Source organism: Thalassophryne amazonica, chromosome 1, assembly GCF_902500255.1.
Source record: "Thalassophryne amazonica chromosome 1, fThaAma1.1, whole genome shotgun sequence".
Lineage (NCBI taxonomy): Eukaryota > Metazoa > Chordata > Actinopteri > Batrachoidiformes > Batrachoididae > Thalassophryne > Thalassophryne amazonica.
The window spans coordinates 61,178,403-61,203,791 of NC_047103.1; the positions used below are offsets into that span (position 1 = coordinate 61,178,403).

Genomic DNA, 25,389 nt, shown 5'->3' on the forward strand with positions numbered 1-25,389 from the left:
ACATCTTTTATTTTTTTAAGTGCATCTTTTGTGCATCTTATTTATCTTAAATTCTGTTGTAAATCTTTGGAGTGGTTAGACTTAGACTTAGACTTAGACAACTTTATTCATCCCACCAGGAGCAATTAATATCAGCAGCCTGCATACCGGCACATCACAAAAAAAAAAAAAAAAAACATACTACATCCCCATAAAATGTGCAACATACTACATCCACATACCCATACATCCACACCTTACAAGGAATTTAAAAGACGGATAACAGAAGGAATAAAAGATTTTAACAACCGATTCGTCCTGCAGACAGGTGAAACATAACGACAGCCCGAAGGGAACAAAGAAAATTCACCTGCCAGCACATGTCCGGGAGAAGACAAAATACAATTTGCCTTCCTCATCATTTGCTGTTCACAAAAACTAGCTAGTTCTCTGGTTTCCAGTGTTTTCGTTAGCTGTTAGCTCGGGCTAGCTTGGCTACACCTTTTTTTGTTGTTGCTGTAATCATTTCTTTTATTGCTGTTACCAGTCTAAGACTTCTTTTCATTTTTCAGTGTAACTGCTGTGAATTGTAGCTCATTATTTTGCTCCTATGTGAATCTTAGTAGTGGTTCACATTTTCATTAGTGGTTAGCTTGTGCTAGCTTGGCTACACTCTTGGATTTTCTGGTGGATAAAGTACACTATTTTACACTTTACATAAATCCTGCGCGATGCTGGCAGATAGGGTGGCTCTTTTAGAGAGCCGTGTCCGTAAGATAAAACAGCTTCTTAGCTCATTGGAGTTAGATGTTACAGGCACTCCAGACGAGGTTAGTGTTGGGCTGGTGAGCGTGCTCGTTAGCAATAGCCTAGAAATGCTGGCTGTGATGATGGCTTTCAGACCGTGGTTAGAGATAAGATAAGATAAGAGATAAGAGAGACTTTATTGTCATTGTAATAACAATGAAACTTCGTTGGGGACAACCAGTCAGTAGCAGCAATTATGAAATATCAAAATAGAATAACTAAGATAAAATATAAGCGTAATAACGTGCAAGAGACAACAATAGACATGTTATTTACAGGAGCAATGGTCTGTGGCTCAGTCTGTAGCTGAAGCTGGTGAGTATGAGAGTGGGGGGGGAGGGGGGGGGGGAGAGGAGGGGTGATGGAGGTTACAGCTCTGGGGAAAAAGCTGTTCCACAATCTGCTAGTCCGGGTTTTTATGTTGCGGAATCATTTCCCTGATGGGAGCGGGGCAAACAGATGGTGTCCAGGGTGAGTTTGGTCAGTGGAGATCCTGGTGGCTCTCCTCTGCAGGCGTCCAGCATACACAGCATCCAGGACAGGAAGCTCAGCTCCAACAATCCTCTAGGCTGTCCTCACAACCCAAACCAAGTCTTTTCTGTTTTCTGCTGTGCAGCTGGCATACCATATAGTCATGCCCTGACAGAGGATGCTCTCCAAAGTGCTCCAGTAGAAGTTCACCAGGAGCTGAGGGGATAGGCCAGCCCGCTTCAGCTTCCTGAGGAAGAAGAGCCTTTGCTATGCCTTTTTCATCAGGTGGAAGGTGTTTACTGACCAAGAGATGTCCTTGGTGATGAGGAGTCCCAAGCATTTGATGTCCACCACCTCCACCATCTCACTGTTTATGTGAAGTGCTTGGGAGGTGTTCTTCCTGGTCCTCTTGAAATCCACAATGACTGCCTTGGTTTTGGTGGTGTTCAGAAGTAGGCTATTGTCTGAACAACACTGGGTCAGATATTGTACCTCCTCTCTGTAGAGAGCCTCCTAATTGTCACTAATAAGTCCAACTATGGTTGTGTCCTCAGCAAACATCACCATAGTGTTAGAAAAGTGGGTGGTGGTGCAGTCCTGAGGAAAGAGGGTGAACAGGGCTGGTGGAAATCACATAGGGCTTGGTGCCTGGTTGTGGTACCCCAATCACACTCGCCACTGCGAAATGTGAATGGATTTTCTCCCTTGGATATGCTTTTTGTTAGTTCTTTGAGCCCACTCCTATCTTCAGGCCAAAATGCAGGCTTTAGTGATACAGGATTCCATCACTCGCAAAGTTAGCCTAAAGATGCCGGCTGACGTTAAATGTATTCCTGGGGCCAGAGCTCCTGATATTGCCTCTCATCTTAAGGTGCTGACGCTACAGAAGCCACCTGTAAGTCGCTCTTCTTTTACAGCACAATATTTCTTTGATTACTTCGAGAAGAAAATAGATGACATTATGTTAAACCTAACCCAGCATGCCTTAACCCAGCCACTACACCCTGGTATTGAGGTGGGTGCCATTACTGAGGTATTACCTAGATTTACAGAATTTCATTGTAACTCACTCAGCATGCTGACGAAAAACATAACACAACATAGCACATACATAGCACAACCTGTTTATTTGATCCGATACCAACAAAACTGTAATGACCTGTGGCCCACTCTTGGGCCGACTGTGCTGGAAATGATTAATCACTCATTAACCTCTGGATGTGTTCTTAAATGTTTGAAATCTGCAGTCATTAAACCATTACTTAAGAAATCTAATCTTGACCCTAGTATATTGAAAAACTATAGGCCGATATCAAATCTATCATTTTGCTCTAAAATGATAATGTGGTTTCACAGCAGCTTGTGGACTACCTTACTGAGAATAATCTTTTTGAGCCACTGCAGTCTGCCTTTAGAAAATATCATTCCACAGAGACAGTGCTCACTAAAGTGGTGAATGATCTTCTGCTTGCAATGGATTTGGACACCACTACGGTTCTGGTGCTGTTAGATCTTAGTGCTGCATTTGAAGCCATGGATCCCCATATTCTATTCAATAGGCTGAATAATAATTTTAGGATTACTGGGAATGCCCTTACATGGTTGAATCATACCTGACCAGTTGTTCTCACTGTGTTTTGTACAACAACACTACCTCTAACCTTAGGGACATGAAATTTGGGGTTCCACAGGGGTCCGTCTTAGGCCCCCTGCTTATCTCCATTTTATAGGACCCCTTGGGCACATATTGTGGCATTTTGGGATTCCCTTTCATTGCTATGCTGATGATACTCAGTTATACATGCCCATAACTGCTGATAATCTCAGAAGATTGCCTTGCATCAGTGAAAAGTTGGATGTCTAGCAATTTCCTACTTTTAAACTCTGACAAGACTGAAATTATGGTTCTTGGTCCAGTGAGACATCAACATCAAATTGACCAGCTAACGCTGAGCCTAGGCTCGTGTGACATACATCACACTGACAAAGTGAGTAACCTTGGGGTAATTTTTGATCCTACGTTGTCCTTTGACCTCCACATTAGTGATATTATGAGGACTGCTTTCTTCCACCTGCGAAATATAGTGAAGATTCGTCCCATCCTACCTGTGGCTGATGCTGAGATCCTGATTCATGCTTTGTCTCTTCTAGATTGGACTACTGCAATGTTCTATTTTCTGGTTTACCACAGTCCAACATTAGGGGTCTCCAATTGGTTCAAAATGCTGCTGCCACACTTTGACAGGAAACAGAAAGTTTGGCCACATTACACCCCTTTTGGCATCTCTTCACTGGCTTCCTGTCCCTGTGAGATCAGATTTTAAGGTTCTGTTACTAACCTATCAAACTATCATGGACTGGCATGCTTAAACCCTATGTACCGGCCCAGGCTCTGTGTTTTCAGGGTGCAGGACTACTTTGTGCCTCTAGGGTGAATAAAAAGTCTGTAGGTCACGGAGCTTTCTCTTATCATGCCCCTGTTTTGTGGAATGATCTCCCTGCATCAATAAAGCACTTATTTTCTCTTTTGTATGGCTAGCATATTTGTCAAATATGCATATGCATATTTGCATTTGAATACACTGTAGCAACTTTATCCTTGTAGCATCTTCATATGTGCAATATCTCATGTTCTTTATTTATTTATTGTATGCTGTGTGTACGCCGATACAGAGACAGTTATCGATAGGGTTTTTTTTTAACCCTATTTATCACTATCACACATCTTGGACTGAGATACTGTGCTTTTATTCTGTGTTCTTATCTATTCGTGCAGTGTATCAATATTTCAGTCTGTGACAGCATCTGTGATGTTTCTTACTGAATGACAATAAAAATGAGTCTAAGTCTAATATCCCTGTGTGACTAAACATACCGTCTCCAATGAGTACTAAGCTGGACTGGTTAGTAGCTTTCCCATCCTGCAGCTGGAAAGTGAAGGTGCCTTCATCTGCTGGAGTCAGAGAATCCATCGTCATTTCAATCACACCGGTGTTCTTGTCAAAGTTCATTTTATATTTCTGCAAAAGGACAACATCTGAACTCACTTTTCAATACTGGCTGTTGACAAAGCAGTATGCTGGTGGATTCCAAGTTTGGGGAATCAACACTTTATGCAATATAATATTTAAAATTAAACACAACTGAATGAAAATTTTATATCAATGTGTGCAGAATGGTGTTTTCTATCGAAACATACCACAAAAAAAAAAATGAGGTGGGCTTCATAGATAATTGGCAAAGCTTCTGGGGAAAACCTGGTCTTGTTAGGAGAGACGGCATCCATCCCACTTTGGATGGAGCAGCTCTCATTTCTAGAAATCTGGTCAATTTTCTTAAATCCTTCAAACCGTGGCTATCCAGGGTTGGGACCAGGAAGCAGAGTTGTAGTCTTACACACCTCTCTGCAGCTTCTCTCCCCCTGCCATCCCCTCATTACCCCATCCCCGTAGAGACGGTGCCTGCTCCCAGACCACCAATAACCAGCAAAAATCTATTTAAGCATAAAAATTCAAAAAGAAAAAATAACATAGCACCTTCAACTGCACCACAGACTAAAACAGTTAAATGTGGTCTATTAAACATTAGGTCTCTCTCTTCTAAGTCCCTGTTAGTAAATGATATAATAATTGATCAACATATTGATTTATTCTGCCTTACAGAAACCTGGTTACAGCAGGATGAATAAGTTAGTTTAAATGAGTCAACACCCCCGAGTCACACTAACTGTCAGAATGCTCATAGCACGGGCCGAGGCGGACGATTAGCAGCAATCTTCCATTCCAGCTTATTAATTAATCAAAACCCAGACAGAGCTTTAATTCATTTGAAAGCTTGACTCTTAGTCTTGTCCATCCAAATTGGAAGTCCCAAAAACCAGTTTTATTTGTTATTATCTATTGTCCACCTGGTCGTTACTGTGAGTTTCTCTGTGAATTTTCAGACCTTTTGTCTGACTTAGTGCTTAGCTCAGATAAGATAATTATAGTGGGCGATTTTAACATCCACACAGATGCTGAGAATGACAGCCTCAACACTGCATTTAATCTATTATTAGACTCAATTGGCTTTGCTCAAAATGTAAATGAGTCCACCCACCACTTTAATCATATCTTAGATCTTGTTCTGACTTATGGTATGGAAATTGAAGACTTAGCAGTATTCCCTGATGTCTGATCATTTCTTAATAACATTTACATTTACTCTGATGGACTACCCAGCAGTGGGGAATAAGTTTCATTACACTAGAAGTCTTTCAGAAAGCGCTGTAACTAGGTTTAAGGATATGATTCCTTCTTTATGTTCTCTAATGCCATATACCAACACAGTGCAGAGTAGCTACCTAAACTCTGTAAGTGAGATAGAGTATCTCGTCAATAGTTTTACATCCTCATTGAAGACAAGTTTGGGTGCTGTAGCTCCTCTGAAAAAGAGAGCCTTAAATCAGAAGTGCCTAACTCCGTGGTATAACTCACAAACTTGCAGCTTAAAGCAGATAACCCGTAAGTTGGAGAGGAAATGGCGTCTCACTAATTTAGAAGATATTCACTTAGCCTGGAAAAAGAGTCTGTTGCTCTATAAAAAAGCCCTCCGTAAAGCTAGGACATCTTACTACTCATCACTAATTGAAGAAAATAAGAACAACCCCAGGTTTTTTTTCGGAACTGTAGCCAGGCTGACAAAGAGTCAGAGCTCTATTGAGCCGAGTATTCCTTTAACTTTAACTAGTAATGACTTCATGACTTTCTTTGCTAATAAAATTTTAACTATTAGAGAAAAAATTACTCGTAACCATCCCAAAGACGTATCGTTATCTTTGGCTGCTTTCAGTGATGCCGGTATTTGGTTAGACTCTTTCTCTCCGATTGTTCTGTCTGAGTTATTTTCATTAGTTACTTCATCCAAACCATCAACATGTCTATTAGACCCCATTCCTACCAGGCTGCTCAAGGAAGCCCTACCATTATTTAATGCTTCGATCTTAAATATGATCAATCTATCTTTATTAGTTGGCTATGTACCACAGGCTTTTAAGGTGGCAGTAATTAAACCATTACTTAAAAAGCCATCACTTGACCCAGCTATCTTAGCTAATTATAGGCCAATCTCCAACCTTCCTTTTCTCTCAAAAATTCTTGAAAGGGTAGTTGTAAAACAGCTAACTGATCATCTGCAGAGGAATGGTCTATTTGAAGTTTCAGTCAGGTTTTAGAATTCATCATAGTACAGAAACAGCATTAGTGTAGGTTACAAATGATCTTCTTATGGCCTCAGACAGTGGACTCATCTCTGTGCTTGTTCTGTTAGACCTCAGTGCCGCTTTTGATACTGTTGACCATAAAATTTTATTACAGAGATTAGAGCATGTCATAGGTATTAAAGGCACTGCGCTGCGGTGGTTTGAATCATATTTATCTAATAGATTACAATTTGTTCATGTAAATGGGGAATCTTCTTCACAGACTAAGGTTAATTATGGAGTTCCACAAGGTTCTGTGCTAGGACCAATTTTATTCACTTTATACATGCTTCCCTTAGGCAGTATTATTAGACGGCATTGCTTAAATTTTCATTGTTACGCAGATGATACCCAGCTTTATCTATCCATGAAGCCAGAGGACACACACCAATTAGCTAAACTGCAGGATTGTCTTACAGACATAAAGACATGGATGACCTCTAATTTCCTGCTTTTAAACTCAGATAAAACTGAAGTTATTGTACTTGGCCCCACAAATCTTAGAAACATGGTGTCTAACCAGATCCTTACTCTGGATGGTATTACCCTGACCTCTAGTAATACTGTGAGAAATCTTGGAGTCATTTTTGATCAGGATATGTCATTCAATGTGCATATTAAACAAATACGTAGGACTGCTTTTTTGCATTTATGCAATATCTCTAAAATTAGAAAGGTCTTGTCTCAGAGTGATGCTGAAAAACTAATTCATGCATTTATTTCCTCTAGGCTGGACTATTGTAATTCATTATTATCAGGTTGTCCTAAAAGTTCCCTGAAAAGCCTTCAGTTAATTCAAAATGCTGCAGCTAGAGTGCTGACAGGGACTAGAAGGAGAGAGCATATCTCACCCATATTGGCCTCTCTTCATTGGCTTCCTGTTAATTCTAGAATAGAATTTAAAATTCTTCTTCTTACTTATAAGGTTTTGAATAATCAGGTCCCATCTTATCTTAGGGACCTCATAGTACCATATCACCCCAATAGAGCGCTTCGCTCTCAGACTGCAGGCTTACTTGTAGTTCCTAGGGTTTTTAAGAGTAGAATGGGAGGCAGAGCCTTCAGCTTTCAGGCTCCTCTCCTGTGGAACCAGCTCCCAATTCAGATCAGGGAGACAGACACCCTCGCTACTTTTAAGATTAGGCTTAAAACTTTCCTTTTTGCTAAAGCTTATAGTTAGGGCTGGATCAGGTGACCCTGAACCATCCCTTAGTTATGCTGCTATAGACTTAGACTGCTCGGGGGTTCCCATGATGCACTGAGTGTTTCTTTCTCTTTTTGCTCTGTATGCACCACTCTGCATTTAATCATTAGTGATTGATCTCTGCTCCCCTCCACAGCATGTCTTTTTCCTGGTTCTCTCCCTCAGCCCCAACCAGTCCTAGCAGAAGACTGCCCCTCCCTGAGCCTTGTTCTGCTGGAGGTTTCTTCCTGTTAAAAGGGAATTTTTCCTTCCCACTTTCGCCAAGTGCTTGCTCACAGGGGGTCGTTTTGACCATTGGGGTTTTTATGTAATTATTGTATGGCCTTGCCTTACAATATAAAGCGCCTTGGGGCAACTGTTTGTTGTGATTTGGCGCTATATAAATAAAATTGATTGAATTGATTGATTGAAATTTGGTAGGAAAACTCAAATAACTTTTATAACATAAAACAAAGTGAAGTTTCTTAAGACAAACCTCATTGGTGTCATTTTTATATCAGGGTATGAAATGAGTTTTAATTTTAATAGCGATACTCCATAATGTTCGTAACCATGTAATAAATGTATGATGAGCTAAGCTAATGTTGTTACGTGGAGAATTCAGGAAATATTTGTTCACAATTGTTGTATTTGAGCAATCTATGAACAATCTTAATAACTTTCCACTCATGCGCGTAAATGTCGGCCTGCTTTGACTTCATTTTGATAGGCTTTGCTCCAAAATATTGCTCAATGTGTTTATTTCACAAATGTGAATGTGCAAATAACAGCATATTGCACAAAATCACCAAATACCCCAAACCTAAAAATATGATAACAGGCCACATATGGAGTACTTCTAAAAATTTGACTCACCCTTTGGATTTAAATTTTTCTTTTTAAGTGATTAAACATTAAAACAATTTAAACATTATTTCTGAAAACTTTTTTTCTTCTTCATCTTCAGGCTGCTCCTTGTCTCACTAAGCACGACTCAGAGCAAACAGCAGCCCAGACACAGACTTCCAAGACATATGTTATGAAAATGCAAAACAAACCATTTTAGGAATAAATTTCATTTAGCAGGGGTGTGGCCACATGAACAAATATAAAATTGTGGCACTTGGATAATGTTTTACATGAAACCGCAAACATATTGACCTGTAAACAGTAGACACAGCCTTATTTAAAGCCAACTTGCTGTAAAAGTGATGATTTACTTGCATGTATTGTTATGGAATCTAGTAGGTTTTGCTTTCTTTAGCTTTAAGATTAAAAACAGATAAAAAAAAATTCTTATGTAAAGCAGCCTGCTGAAGTGCAGACTGTTGCAGTCACTACATTGGTTAGAAATGACACTGGGTTGATGTTTCTTTGCTGCTCACTCACCTCTCCTTGAGAGACAAGATTATCATTGAACACGTAATCGACTTTGCCATTCGCTGACATATTCTCTGCTTGCAGCCAAAATCGAACTTTCCCTTTCTCCAGCATCTCCACAGCCAATTCTGACTTCAGAGGAATAACTATGTTGAAGAAGGATAAATTAGAGAAAGCTCCAAAAACATCAGCTCAGTCTGTGACATCATTAAACAGATGTAACACTGTACGATTGAGATACACTCACTGGGAAATTTGTGGTCATGGCTGATCTGCAGCAGCTTCTTCAACTCTGTGGAGCAGCGTGAGTGAAATAAATTATAAAGAGAAAAAAGAAATGAGGTAATTTATTTCCCCAGATGTATAGGATTACTTAAAATAATTTCTTTTGACTTCTCCCTGGTCGAAAATATGGTGTATAAACTTGCTTCTACAAGTTTATACACCATATTTTTTTACACCAGCCGCCCTCCTGCAGGCAACTCCAGATGTACATGGAGAATGATGCAGAAGGTCACTTCAAACCAGGAACCTTCTGTTTGTGAGGCAAGCATGGTAACCACTTCCACCACCGTGGACCACTTGATTACTTATGCCAAGGATGTAATAAAATCATTGGTGTTTATTTATCAATTTGGATTACGTCAAAACTATTGCACAGATTTTGATGAAATTTTCAACACAGATACGTATTAGGCCATGGAAGACCCCATTAAATTTTGGAGATGATCCGGATTCTGGATCAAGATTTCTCTTTATATAGGCTTTGAAGGATTACTGTTAGCAGGATTCCGTCAAAACTATTGCACGGATTTTGAGGAAATTTTCAACACAGATACATATTAGGCTATGGAAGACTCCATGAAATTTTTCAAATTCAGATTCTGGGTCAAGATTTCACTTTAGGTTTTCAAGGATTATGTCAAAACTACTTCACGGATTCTCATCAAATTTTCATCACGGATACATATTCAGCCATAGAAGATGCCATTAAATTTTGTAGGTGATCCAGATCTGAATCCGGATTCTGGATGAAGATTTCACTTTATATAGGCTTTGTAGGATTTCTTCAAAACTACTTCAGGGATTCTCACCAAATTTGCACCACAGATAGATATTAGGGCATGGAAGACCATTGAATTTTACAGATGATTCAGATTTGGATTGGCAGACAACAGAAATCTCTGATTGCTCTAGTTTCAAAGTGTGATCATTTGTTGTGTGACCTACCGTCCTTGGAGAGATTATAGCTGGATGAAGCTCCATCAGTGTGTGTAACGAGACATGAGTAAATGCCAATATCTTCCTCCCCAGGACTGTTGAACACAGTTTTGGACCTGCAGGAAAAAATTAAGGAAGAGTAATTAAGGCAAGTTGATAAAACATATTTAGTTGAAATGTGTTATATTCTGTAATATTAATTTTTAATCTATGTATATTTTACATTTAAATACTGTAGTTGGTGTTTTATCATAAATATCCCAAAAATTCCATAATTCTATGTATGTGCATGTCAAAAATACAGAGTTATGAGCAAGTTCATGTTTGATTTCTGTGACATACTGTATGTCACAGAAATTCCATTCTGGATTCCAGTTTACTTTGAGATCTGATGATATTTATTTATAAGAATGCATCACTTCAATGAAATACAATGTGTGTGTGTGTGCTTGTGCAAGCTACATTTGTGTTTAGATCACCTTGTGACCTGTATTAGCTTGCTTGAAATGTATACAAAATGACACCTTTAACAAATGATCTCATCTCACTTGTTTCCCTTGGTCTCTATTGCCAAGCGGGAGGAGTCGGTGATTTCCTCGTAATTTTTGGACCACACAAATTTCGAGTCGGGGGTCATGTCAAGGCATTCAAAGTTCAGGGAGATCACGCCGTCATCGTCAACATCCACGACTATCTCCTTGGTGCCTGACAGCCAAAGGTGATAATGAAATGAATTTATACTGAGTTTATAGTCAAAGTGCTCCTCCTCCTCCTCCTCCTCCTCACGTGTCTCGCTTACCCGGTTTGGTCAGGGCCACAACTGGTTCACTGACTTCTGAAGTTTTTCCAACACCGGCTTTATTCTGAGCACGCACACGGAACACGTACGGGTCTCCTTCCTTCAGATTCTTAATCTGGAAATCGAAACTCAAAGTCTTAGTCCAGATGACACTTTTCACAGAATCTCTCAGGATAAGGGCTCACCTTCATGTATGTCTTCTCAGTAGCCTTATTGTTGACTCCTCGCCATGCCTCCTCTTCTGCATCTGCTTCCTTCATGTCAACATAGAACCCGTTCACCTGGTCACGACCCTGGTATACAGGTTCTTTCCACAGCAACACCAGAGAGTCGCTGCGCACCTCTCTTATTTGGAGATCATGAGGAGGTCCTGTGGACCAAACAGCATGATCAAGAAGACATTGCAGAAACAGGTTTTCCAGTTAAATGCAAATAATATCAGTACCAATGAACGTTGATAATGTGTCTAACCCTCGCTTTCTAACTTTTTTCCGTACTTGGTAAAATGTCTGCTGTCAGAAAAAAGCCCTAATTCATGCTACTTGGGTCCAATCAGTGTGACAAGTTGTGTCAAAATCCGATTTTGTACTCAGTGACCCTCGGTCATTGTTGTTATGGTGATCACCCCCATCCCCCACTCCTGCTTACTGGCACTGCCTATGTACCAAGTTTGGTAAATGTGGGCTAAAAGGCCTTGGAGATATAGAGTGGCAAATGTTTAGACAGAAGTGCGACACTCTCAACTCTAGCCCCCACATGATAGACTGTTCAAGTGGGCAGGGATACTGTTAATTTTAAAAGTGTTGGGGAAGAATGAGATCACCTGGGACAGCAATAGTCCACTCCTCACATAAGAAGGTCTCACTAGGCAGAGACGGTATGCCAACACCTGCGATGTTGGCTGCTCGTACCTGGAACTGGTACTTCCTGTTCTCTTTCAGTTCAGACACCTGAGGACACAGACCAGAAGTTGTGCTCGTGGTTGTGCCTATAATAAGACATGTGATGCAGGTTACATATCAGGGTCTACTCACTCTGTAGGCTCTCTCACTGACAGCTCTGACGTTGGCCTCGTGCCACTTCCCAGGCACTCCATCAATGACCTCACGGTAATCAACAAAGTAACCGGTGATGTCAGCACCTCCAATAAACGCTGGCTGTTTCCAGGCCAGCACCATGGAGTCACGTACACACTCCAGGACAGTGATGTCGTAGGGTGGAGCAGGAGATGCTGAGATAACAGAAAACAGAACTTTGCACAAGCAGAGAAACTATGACATAATGGAAATTTAAAGCATGACTGTGAGGTAATATTTCTCATCTCCAAATCCCTTTTTCTTCTTTACTGATGCCTCGGTTAATTTACCTCTTTAAGATTCTCTGAAAACCATATTGGATGAGTATAGAGTTCTGCAGCTTTATGATGTTAGACTTCAGTGTTCCACTATGAACCACCCTTTAAATGGAACTGTAGCCTTGCAGTTAACCATGCTTGATATATGTGCAACAAGCCATGTCACAAGTGGAACAATATATATGGTTATAAAACCTCATATTCCCTCCAGTTTAAGGCCAGAATCAAATCCTTTAAGCACGTTACTGGGGACTGTCGTTATTGGTGATCTTGACCCTGAATCAGACAATGCAAGTTTGAATCTTGGTGAAACCTTAATTTGTTCAGTGGCTGGCACAGTTCAGCTAACCTGCTAACAGCTAATTAGTGATGCTAACTTTTTTGCTACCAGATTAACTTGTTAGCTAATTCTGAAAACCATTAGCTGACCAATTAGCTTCCATTACATTTAGTTCTGCTAACTTTATAGCATTTTTTTTTAATAAAGGTTAATGGTCAAAACTGTTTGTCAACCCTAAAAATCATGTTTGTTCCTGCTGGAATGTATACACTAACCCAATAAGTGAAACTGACAAATTGCGCGAAGGCAGCAAACATCGCCTCGAGTAGATGGAAAAGCAGGATGTCAAACCAGAGTAAAGTTATTAAATTATTTTCCATGTGTATTTTTATTTCTTATCAGGTCTTGTTTGTTTAATACTTTTTGTACTGTGATTCATTTGTATGTTGAAGGTAAATAATTTAATTTAATTTGTATATTTAATTATTCACGTACATGTTGAAGGCAGCACGGTGGCTTAGTGGTTAGCACTGTTGCCTCACAGCAAGAAGGTTGTGAGTTAGATTCCCACCTGTGGCCTTTCTGTGTGGAGTTTGCATGTTCTCCCTGTGCTCGCGTGGGTTTCCTCCAGGTGCTCTGGCTTCCTCCCACATTCAAAGACATGCGCGTTAGGTGTACTGAAAGCTTTAAATTGACTGTAGGAGTGCGTGTGGGTGTGAATGCGTTTGTATGCCTATATGAGGCCCTGTGACAGACTAGTGTTCTGTCACAGGGTGAACCCTGTCTCATGCCCTATGACTGCTGGGATAGGCTCCAAGCCCCATCAAGACCCTTAATTGGCATTCTAAAGCTTTTTGGGAATCTTCATGTTTACACAACAACATATTAAGATTTTAGCTCTTTAGGTGTGGTTTTTTTTCTGGGTTTCGGTGTAAAAAAAACCTAAAACCAAAGCCAAAGCTAAATTCATATAATAAAAGTTAGTGGCCCCTCAATTTGTTGTTTGCTGCATTTCTTTTCAAACAATGGCAAGTCCTTCTTTCTTAAATTTCTCCATTTAACGACACACATTTTTTTTGTTCCAACACAAACATATGAAAACCAACACAGAATGAGGTTACGGTTTGGTAAGGTGTACAAAAATATAACACAAACATTAGGGGAAACCAGGGCACAGTGAATCAAGGGGCACAGTGAATCAGTAGCTATATCTGCGAAACTACATATATATTTGCAGCAGTTATGTCAAATTTTTATTCATCAAGACATCCCCCTTATAAATTAGTGTTTTGTTTTTTGATACATTAAGGGTAAAACTAAGTGGCGAGTGAAGTCAGTTTTTTCCTATCAAAAGTAAATTTTGTGGATGTCAGTGTCTTTGTATTTATTTCTCACAACAAAGGAAAAGTGGTCCAAAAAATTATTAGTTAGAAGACTACCCTGTCCAACTGATGAGCATGTGTTATGTCTTCTCTAGACTATCAAGTATTTGATGACATGACTCGTGTGTCACATGCACCCGGGGCACAGTGAATTGGGGCACAGTGAAGCAGTCTAGAAAGTGATTTACTAAGCCCCAGTATCAAGTAGATGACAAATATTACTTGTTGAAGCTTATACATTTATTTTTCCTTTAATTATTTCTATAATTTGTGTATGTAGAAAACAGTTTGAACAGAAATTATGACAGTTGTATTTATAATAGTTTCTAAATGACTTATATCACTATATAAGACACTCACACATTACATAGCTGATTTGCTGGATTAAAAAAGAATTTTAAAGAAATTTCATAATCATGTGTTTTTTCATTATATTCTAAGTTGATTCACTGTGCCCCGGACATTGATTCACCGTGGCCCGTGAATTAGTGTCCCAGGCACAGTGAATCAAAAAATTTTAAAATCGATGTTAAACACCTATAAATTACACTTGGGGAGACATAAATAACACAGCCTTATAAACAACGACTTGCTGTATTAAATCCACAATAGAATGACCTAAACCTATGCATAATGTGTTTATACTGCCACAAAACAACATTTCTGATCCACTGTGTCCCAGTTTCCCCTACATTTAACACTTCTGAGACCAACCTTATAAAAATAATGATGTGGAGATAATAAATTTTCACAAATATTCATGTGAACTTTCTTCTATATTTAAGGATGACAAATAGTTGAAAGAATCACAGAATGTCCCACTCATGTTTTGGTGAGGTCACCCATTGTTGACCAGGGTGTGTTTGGCTATCTCCTGCTGTGACATACGGTAGTCATGTGTCTGTGTGTTAATGTGCACCATGCGCCTAAAGTGGCAGCAGACTGGAAGGTGCATGGTGAAAGACTCAAGTGCGAGGACGTGTGACAGCCCAGTGAAACACCAGAGAAGCGTGACTGTTTTGAGCGTCAAAGAACAAAGAAAGTACACTTTGGTGCCGCAGAGTGACTTACCTTTCAACAGAGGAGCAACAGAAAACTCCAACTACTGACGTGATTATTCTATGTCAAATACCTGTAAATATGGAAGTAGAAGCTTGCAGAACTTACAGTACACATCTGTCTTTTTATGTGGAAGAAAAAAGTACAAAGTGTTCTTTTAATATTAAATGGATATATTAATATTTAGTGGGGAAAAAAGTAATGTTTAGTAAAGGCCACAGAGATTGTGAGACAAATTTAATCACTTTGTGTGTGTGTGTGTGTGTGTGTGTGTGTGTGTGTGTGTGTGTGTGTGTGTGTGTGTGTGTGTGTGTGTGTGCGTGCGTCCAGAGGAATATCTCAGGAACAGCTTGGCAGATTTCATTCATGTCGCACATGTGACTTGCTAGTGATGACATATCTGCATGTCACGAATATGAAGGTCAAAGCTCAAGGTCAAAAGGTCACTGAATAGTCTAAAACTCAGGTTTTTTGCAGTAACATCAAAACTAAGAGAGCTAGAAGAATGATTTGACTGCATATGACTCAGCAAACATAGTAACATCAGCTGGTCTATATGATGTGATAATGACGGTGATGTTGCGTACAAATCAACATGTGGCAATCTACTGGCCGAATCATATACACCTGAGATCATCTCTCTAGCTAAAGGGTATTGCTGAATATATGGCTTTTTTTAAATCATTTAATGTCACATGACCTCATCATACAATCATTTTCTTATCTAGTGGCGACCACTTAGTGATACATCTCGCACTTCAGCTTTCTTGTCACTACACATTCATATTTGTCATGCACATTAGTTACTTTTACACTCAACAAAAATATAAACGCAACACTTTTGGTTTTGCTCCCATTTTGTATGAGATGAACTCAAAGATCTAAAACTTTTTCCACATAAACAATATCACCATTTCCCTCAAATATTGTTCACAAACCAGTCTAAATCTGTGATAGTGAGCACTTCTCCTTTGCTGAGATAATCCATCCCACCTCACAGGTGTGCCATATCAAGATGCTGATTAGACACCATGATTAGTGCACAGGTGTGCCTTAGACTGCCCACAATAAAAGGACACTCTGAAAGGTGCAGTTTTATCACACAGCACAATGCCACAGATGTCGCAAGATTTGAGGGAGTGTGCAATTGGCATGCTGACAGCAGGAATGTCAACCAGAGCTGTTGCTCCTGTATTGAATGTTCATTTCTCTACCATAAGCTGTCTCCAAAGGCGTTTCAGAGAATTTGGCAGTACATCCAACTAGCCTCACAACCGCAGACCACGTGTAACCACACCAGCCCAGGACCTCCACATCCAGCATGTTCACCTCCAAGATCGTCTGAGACCAGTCACTCGGACAGCTGATGAAACAATCGGTTTGCATAACCAAAGAATTTCTGCACAAACTGTCAGAAACTGTCTCAGGGAAGCTCATCTGCATGCTCGTCGTCCTCATCGGGGTCTCGACCTGATTCCAGTTCGTCGTCGTAACCGACTTGAGTGGGCAAATGCTCACTTTCACTGGTGTTTGGCACGTTGGAGAGGTGTTCTCTTCACGGATGAATTCCGGTTCACACTGTTCAGGGCAGATGGCAGACAGCGTGTGTGGCGTCGTGTGGGTGAGCGGTTTTCTGATGTCAATGTTGTGGATCGAGTGGCCCATGGTGGCGGTGGGGTTATGGTATGGGCAGGCGTCTGTTATGGACGAAGAACACAGGTGCATTTTATTGATGGCATTTTGAATGCACAGAGATACCATGACGAGATCCTCAGGCCCATTGTTGTGCCATACATCCAAGAACATCACCTCATGTTGCAGCAGGATAATGCACGGCCCCATGTTGCAAGGATCTGTACACAATTCTTGGAAGCTGAAAATGTCCCAGTTCTTGCATGGCCGGCATACTCACCGGACATGTCACCCATTGAGCATGTTTGGGATGCTCTGGACCGGCGTATACGACAGCGTGTACCAGTTCCTACCAATATCCAGCAACTTCGCACAGCCATTGAAGAGGAGTGGACCAACATTCCACAGGCCACAACTGACAACCTGATCAACTCTATGCGAAGGAGATGTGTTGCACTGCATGAGGCAAATGGTGGTCACACCAGATACTGACTGGTATCCTCCCCAATAAAACAAAACTGCACCTTTCAGAGTGGCCTTTTATTGTGGACAGTCTAAGGCACACCTGTGCACTAATCATGGTGTCTAATCAGCATCTTGGTATGGCACACCTGTGAGGTGGGATGGATTATCTCAGCAAAGGAGAAGTGCTCACTATCACAGATTTAGACTGGTTTGTGAACAATATTTGAGGGAAATGGTGATATTGTGTATGTGGAAAAAGTTTTAGATCTTTGAGTTAATCTCGTACAAAATGGGAGCAAAACCAAAAGTGTTGCATTATATTTTTGTTGAGTGTAGTTACTTCATAGGGTTACTTCATTAGCAGCTTTATGCAGTTACTTGATTAGCAGCTGCCAACAACTTGTAATTAATAAGTAATATAACTAATAAGGTAACTCGTAATCTAACTTGGTCACTCTTAAGATTGAGCAATCAGCAAAGTAACTAATAGTTACTATCCTGAGTACTCAATCTTAAAAATAACCAAGTTAGATTACTAGTTACTTTATTAGTTACATTCAGCAGCTGCTGACAAGTTGTCCACAACTGCTAATGAAGTAACTGTATCAAGTTCAAAGTTACTGTGGCAACACTCAATAAGCCCTATGTACAAGTCTGTTTACAAATGAGTGTTTACTATTTTAATTATTGTGAATGACTCAATAGTAATATTCCATCTCTGCTGCTGTGTTTACAATATTTGCCAACATGTGTATGGGAGATGGCCCAGGGCGAGACTTACAGTATATATTATCAGAATGCTTGTTGAGTGTCTTAAAATGAACAGACATTTTGGTGTCACTGACTGGTTCTCACCTGTCGACTGTGTCCTGGGCCTTGCATTGTGATCACCACAAGTCTGCACAGATAACTTACGTGGTTGTTCAGACTCAGTGACTGCATCTAACGTGTGACCTTCAGGGGTAGCCAGGTCTAAGCGTGCACACTGGAATACATCAGTAAGTGACTTGCAAACTGAGTCTGACACAGACTCTGAAACCAGGTCTTTTGCCAGGTGAGGCGCACAAGACGTACGGTCTCTGTCGCCCCCCTCGCGTTTACCCTTCACGGGATCAGGCTCTGCGAGGCCACTGCAACCAGCCTTGGGTGCACCCTTGGCCCCACTCCCTGCCCTGGTTTTCGTGTCAGTCTGAGCTTTGCGGTTTTGCATAGTGTCGGGGAGGGGCTGGACAGGTTCATGCGTGGCCGTCCAGCCTGGCCTGTGCTCTGTTAGTTGGCCCACATTACCCCCCGGCCCCATCTCCAGCAACACACCATGAGGAATGCCTCCCCCTATAGGAGTTATCAGAGAAAAGCAAAAGAGGGCATTTTAAACAGGCCAAGGAGCCATTTAAATATTACAATTTTAATCAGAACATTAAAACGTGACAAGCAGAAAAAAAAAACTGTATTCAAAACATCAACCTGTAACTATAACTACAGCAAAATGTCTTCATCTAACAGGGAGTGAAAAATGAAGACAAGATGGCCAACAAGTGACATCTGGGTATTACGTCATTGTGGTTAAAACGACATGCACACGTACAGTCGAGCAGCCAGTGAGTGTGTTTGTCATGCGCACTGTACTTCAGGAAGGATGACAATCGATTTCCACACAAATATGACATCACTGTGTGACAAAGCACAACAAATGACTTCATAATCCATTTCATATGATGGACCGTACTGTGAAAAAGTCTTGTCATGTTTCCACATGAATATTTTTTCTTCATTAGAATATCAATAAAAAAGAAGCTTGAAATTTCAAAATAAAAAAAAAAAGAACTCTAACAGAGTTTTGTGTATTTTATTAACATGATGGTTTTGGACAACCACAGGAAACAACATCTAAAAACAAATTTAAATGTTAGTCATGTAAAGTATTTAATTTGTTTGTTTGTCTTCAATGTTTAGCATTCTTTTTTAGAAACAAATTGATGTTTAGAATTTTTTACTGTATTATTGTTTTAGAAGTATATTTCCTTCATTGACCATTTTTAGTCATATCCAAGATTTTTGTACAGTACTATAATTTTTCAGCAAAATTTTGATACTGAACTTGCCATGTTATGTGGTATACATTCTGTCTGCCTCTTTCTGTGTGGATTAATACTTTCTTTTGTTTATTGGTTATTGCATTTGAATTTCTTGCTTTAAGTAGGCTGTGACGTGCATAATTAGTCTCTTGCCAGATTTGTGAGTTTCTGTCTCATTTACTATTTTATATTTTACTTAATTTATAAATTACCGTAAACCACTGTTGTGTTGTGTTGTGTGTTGCTGTTTTGCATGCCCTTAGACTCTAGTGGATCTTTATATTTCTGTTACCTTATTATTATTATTATTATTATTATTATTATTATTATTATTATTATTATTATTATTATTATTATTATTATTACTTGCACTGTGGACCTCACAGGGTACTGCAATTTCAATCCTGTGTGTGTTTGGTACATATACAGATATGTGTATTGGTATATGGCATTGACAGTAAAGCTGACTTTGACTTAACCTAGCTAACTATGACTTAACATCATCTGTTTAGAAGCGTTTAATATTTTACCAGTGCTTTTATTTTGTGAGAATTTTTTAACATCATGTTTTTACACAGCATTGTTGCTTTCATGACTGATTTGAAATGATCAGGCTTTTTTGTTTGTTTTTTGCAGTGATCTACCTTGACTTCTATGTCATTGCAGATGGTATGAAATCAAGATATTTCACATTTTGTTTGGCCATCTCTGTACCTGCTGACAACAGGCAATGTCAGCAGGTGATTGTAATCATGATTTTTACAAAAACAGTATCTCAAAAAGGCTGTCTTTGGGGAGCAAAGATGGGCAGAGGATCTTTAGTTTGTCCACAAAATTGTTGAAATGTTTTAAACATTTCATTAACTTTGGAAAAGTGCATGCCACAAGCCTAAGATGAACACCTCTGATCTCTGATCTCTCAAGGTACTGCATCAAGAACCATCATTCATCAATAGCTGATATAACCACATGGACAAGGGATTACTTTGGGAAACCTTTGTCAAGCAATACAATGCAGAGTTACATTCACAAATGCCACTTAAAACTTTAATGTGCAAAAAAGAAGCCTTATGATAACCTTATCCAGAAATGGTGTCAACCTCTCTGGGCTCATACTGTTTGCAATGGACTAGAAGTCAAAGTAAATTTAAGAATCAGTGTGTGTATGTGCGTGTTTTAACTTTGCATTTTCCATATCGCCCCAACGTTTTCTGATTTGGGATTGTAGAAATTTAGCTAACTAGCCGCTAACTGTCCAGAAATACATTGTCATCTCCAATATCTTTGTTTTATGAACATGCTTTTTTCAACATGCAACGGCTGTGTTAGTGATGCTGTAGATTATAGGAACACATGCAAGAGGTCACAAAAAGCATCTGTGACAAATACAACAGTAACATTGGTCTGCTTTCAACGATGTGTGTGGAATTTCAGTGTCAAGCGTCTGTGTCCTGCAGACTGGCTAAATAATTGATATTATTCAAGATTGAACATACAAATATGGAGAATTATCAAACAGAACAATGTCACTGTCAGGTTAGGGCTGCTGGGTGAGACAGCAGATTCTGTATGTTAGGCTACAGGCGGGGTGGGAGGTGTTTGCACTGTGGTACCTTCAGCATAATGTGGGATTGTCGACATGCCTCATGTCCAGGATATGTGAGGTGAAATGGGGGTTGGTGGTGTGCAGCTTCAGACTGATTTGCAACAACCACTGAATTGGATCATACGGACCCAAATTAGAGGAAGTCTGTAAGTCCTGACGCTGAACCCGCCTCAGGCTGAACGGGGAGGTGTGGGATGTATGTAGCTGGGCAGGGTGGTTGGTGCGTCAGGGGTGATAGGTGGGCAGACAACAGTACACAATAATGTGACAGGGTGACATTGTGGAGAAAGTGGGAGGGGCAATACTGATGATATAAAAGAGCTGAAGACATTGTTTCAAGGGCACAATCCACAATATCTGAGAAACGATAACAATTATCACATCTCTGTCGTTACATTTAGGATTTGTTATAAAGGAAAATTCCACTTCAATCCATGATGTACACATTATGAATCATTTTGTAGTGTCACAATCTATTCAATTTAACTTTTTAATTTTTCCAATTCCTGCATTTACCAAATAGTGACTGTAATAATTAAATAAATAAATAACTAGACAAATAAAAAAATGTTGCTGCATATGTGAGCTTTTACATGTGTATGAGACACTGTAACACATAAAGTATACAACTATTAGAAGTCCCCAAATCCAAACCTTCAGGCTGCATTGATCATGTGGAATTGCTATTTGTGATAAACAGACAACAAAAAGAAAAACAGACCTTTGTTGGTGGGGCAAGTTGAAGCAATGATTATTTAGTGGCGATGAACCAAATTTCAGTAAATGTGTAACAATGTGTTTTGAAGTACAGTATATATCTACAGTAAGTATTATTCCACGCATGTTAAGACACATACAATTCACAACATAAATAATCAATAGCATTTATTGCTTAAAAATGATCACCCTTCTGACAGGGCATGAATGCAATTTGGAAAAGCTTTCAGCAAAAATGTGATTGTTGGACTGTTGTCCTCCTGTTTCTCAATTTCACCAAGAGCCGCTGTTACTGGATGGAGTTTATTGAAATAAATGATCCATTTTCATTCATGTTGGCACACTAAGACAAATGGAGTAATGAACGACTGGATAAATAAATGATGTCAGGGCTGTATACTTGCTCAGACGATTTCAGTGCCGTGTGGAAAATCATGATTGCTATGGAATCTGGGGTGCTATAAAACAGAATCATTCAGATGGCAGTGATTTAAAACTGAGAATGACAGCAGAGAAATATATATTTTTTTGATGGGTTATGGTGGAACTACTGAAATTCTTGAAGGGTGCGTGGTAATTGATCACAAGCTAAACTTTAATGTTAATACTGACATGTTGTGTAAAAAGGGTCAACAATATTTGTTCTGTCTTCGTAAATTGTCTTATTTTCAAGTGGATAAGACTATTATGATTCTTTTTTCCAAATCTTGTATTGAGTCTGTTTTAACCTTTTCTATGTTGTGCTGGTATGGGAATCTCAGTCTTAAGGCTAAAAATTCACTGGTTAAAATAGTGAAGGCCTGTGGAAAGGTACTGGGAGTACCACAGAGTACGTTGTCTGACCTATACCACAGACAAGTAAAGAGGAAAGCATTGAGTATATTGTCGAACTCTGCTCACCCTCTTTTTAGTGATTTTCAATATTTACCTTCTGGCTCATGGCTCAGGTTTCCCTCTGTGAAGGGTAACAGATTTAAGTTCTCTTTTGTTCCTGCAGCCATTGCTGCTCTGAACGCAGGCCAAGGAAGGAGTTAAAACTGGAACCATTTTAATGGACTGTATTTTAATGTTTGGACTGTAATTGTTTGTGATGCTGCACCATGGTAATGGTACTGGTGTGTGTTCTGTGTGTCATGTGCTTTTGATGTATTCTCAGGCTGCAGAACTGGTTGCCCCATGGGGGACACAAATAAAGTGATAGTGAAGTGGTAATAACCCCATTCTAGATCTGCCTATAGTGATGAATGTGCATAACTGAAAAGAAAATGTATTTCAAAATGACTTTTCAATATGATTGTATAATAAGATTGTATATCCAAATGATACGAAATACAGTAGCTGACATTAAAATTGGTTGCTCAGTGATACTCTTCAGTGTTATTTTAAGATGCTTAAAATTATAATATATTACAATAATATTTTTGCCTTGCACATGTACAGACCCTGTCCTGTGCAGTGGATATTTTTTGTGCATTTGAATATTTTTGATTGTTGGTGAATGCAAAAATATCTACAAAATGATTCTAAAATGTAACACCAATAAAAAAAAATTGTAGTGGATTTTTCCTTAGACTCACATTTTTCCAATCAATATTTCCTAACCCAGTCCTTGAATTTTGTTTTTCTATACGGTATTGGGATGTTTGAATCTTTCAGTGTCCTCACCTATAGCAGCCTTCACTTCCACAGGCTCTGACTCCTGGGAAAACTGGCTGATCCCTGCTGCGTTCACTGCCCTCACTCTGAATATGTATTTCTCTCCTGTCACCAGACCGTGGCAGATGAACCTGCAAGCAAGAGACAAAATGTAACACCAGCAGAGTACATGCTGTGTTGAACGATCAAATATGGTGCCATATAATGAAGTGTCATTTTGACCTGGTGACTTTTACAGGTTTGTTGTTGCATGGCTCCCACACATTGCTGCCACAAACACTGGCCTCAATGTAGTACCCCACCAACTCCTTGGCATCACGAGACGCTTCCCAGGACACGACGACAGATGTATCTGTGTTTCTAGTAGGGACAACTTTGCCCGGTGCGGATGGGATATCTGTGGAACATAACACAGCAAACTAACACATTGCCACTTTCACTAATGTAGGCAGGTATGTTTAAAATGCACAATTTTTAAAATGCTTTGTTTGACCCTTAAAAAGCAGTAATTTTGTCACTAATGCTTCATTTCTTGTTGCAGAGACCCTGAAGTTAATTTTGATACCAAGCAAGTGCCAGGAAAAATACCAAGACTAACCATACAGCAACGGACAAAAATTATTGTATGATAAGTTGCGCGATAAACCAGTAGAACTATCACAAAATGATTTGGGAATTCTATCTGCCTGAGCTATGTACTCAGGCCCATAGGAGAAACAACCTGATCTAGATGAGAACCCACTGGTTTTAGCAAGATGGGGCACGGCCCCATACAGCCAGGGAAACAAGCCATTTTCTCAAACAACACTTTGAAGGCCACTTTAACTCTCTCTACGACGATGTTGAGTGGCTCACGTATTCCCCTGACCTTACTCCTCCAGACTTCTTCTTGTGGGGGTAAATCAAGGACAGGATCTATGGAAACACCAGGCCTCAGACTCTTGATCAGCTGAAGGAAAACATCCACTGAGAAATTCGTAACATTCCTCAGCAAAGTGATGGAGAACATGACAATGCATTTGCAGGCAGAATTGGACAACATGGAGCCTACGTGAGAAAAGAAAACACCACCTTATACCAAAATTTAAATTTTGGTGGCACTTTTGACACAAGTACAGTAACCTTCAGCCTTTCTTCTTTCTATCCAGATTATCATCTATTTTGGCATACTGCTTAGCGGTCTGAAATCAGAGGTTTTCTGGTGTTAAAGGATCTATGCTACATGTATCAGCATTCAAGTGAACGTGGCCACCAAAGCTTCCTGAGATGAAGCAATGAAGTGAAGTTTTGTAATTTTCGATGTGTGTTATATTTTAGGGGGACTCAGAGTGCAGCTGATGCTTTTTCGCATCGAAAGAAGCACATTTGGACATCAGGTGAAGATGCCTCCTGGTTGTCTCCCTAAGGAGGTCTTCCAGGCACATCCAACTGGGAGGAGGTCCCTGGGAAGACTCAAGAAACACTGGAGGGACTATATTTCACAGCTGGCTGATAGGAACACCTCATGATTCCAGAGGAACAGTACAAGTACTTGGCCAAGGACAGGCAAGTGTGGGATGAGTTGCTTGGTCGTGTGCTACTGCAAACCAGTCCCGGATAAGCGTCAGAAAATGAACAACTGAATGAACGAATGTTTGCAATTCAATTTTGTTGTGTATATACAGTGGCTTGCAAAAGTGTTCAACCCCTTGGTATTTCACACATTTTAATTTATAGTGTTTCAAATACATAAAGTAAATCAGGCTTCTCAATATAAAAATTTCTAAAATTATCTTCCTTAGACTCAAACTGAAAACAAATCTCTACAACTTGATATAAATTAATTAAAAATATAAAAGCCAAGATGATGGGTTGCATACGTAATCAGCCCCTTTGGTATAATACCTGTAAATAATCAGTTTAATTGCCAGCTTTCTTCAGACAAGTCAGGAGATGGATACATGAACATTTCCAAGTCATTGAATATGTCTTGAACTTTATTTACATAATTTATGAAGAAATACAAACAATATGGCGCTCTATGGTAAATCTGTGTGGAGTAGACAGTTCTCAAAAACTGACTGACAGCAAGTGCAAGAAGGAGA

At 39.7% G+C, this 25,389-nt stretch overlaps 1 protein-coding gene across 5 annotated transcripts in view; it reads right to left on the reverse strand.

Moving 5' to 3' along the window:
- myom1b (myomesin 1b) overlaps positions 1-25,389 on the reverse strand; it is a 126,790-nt gene that overhangs the window by 59,598 nt on the left and 41,803 nt on the right. For 3 of the 5 annotated variants that reach the window (XM_034170984.1, XM_034170970.1, XM_034171001.1), the window contains 12 exons: positions 23,528-23,702; positions 23,315-23,436; positions 18,566-18,583; positions 12,114-12,310; positions 11,903-12,029; positions 11,265-11,449; positions 11,080-11,194; positions 10,829-10,985; positions 10,290-10,396; positions 9,307-9,351; positions 9,069-9,205; positions 4,133-4,277 (listed from right to left, as the gene is read on the reverse strand). In XM_034170984.1, the coding sequence (XP_034026875.1) occupies positions 4,133-4,277; positions 9,069-9,205; positions 9,307-9,351; positions 10,290-10,396; positions 10,829-10,985; positions 11,080-11,194; positions 11,265-11,449; positions 11,903-12,029; positions 12,114-12,310; positions 18,566-18,583; positions 23,315-23,436; positions 23,528-23,702 (1,530 nt within the window). The remainder of the gene's footprint in view (positions 1-4,132; positions 4,278-9,068; positions 9,206-9,306; positions 9,352-10,289; positions 10,397-10,828; positions 10,986-11,079; positions 11,195-11,264; positions 11,450-11,902; positions 12,030-12,113; positions 12,311-18,565; positions 18,584-23,314; positions 23,437-23,527; positions 23,703-25,389) is intronic. The other 2 variants (XM_034170977.1, XM_034170993.1) reach the window with 1 other exon arrangement.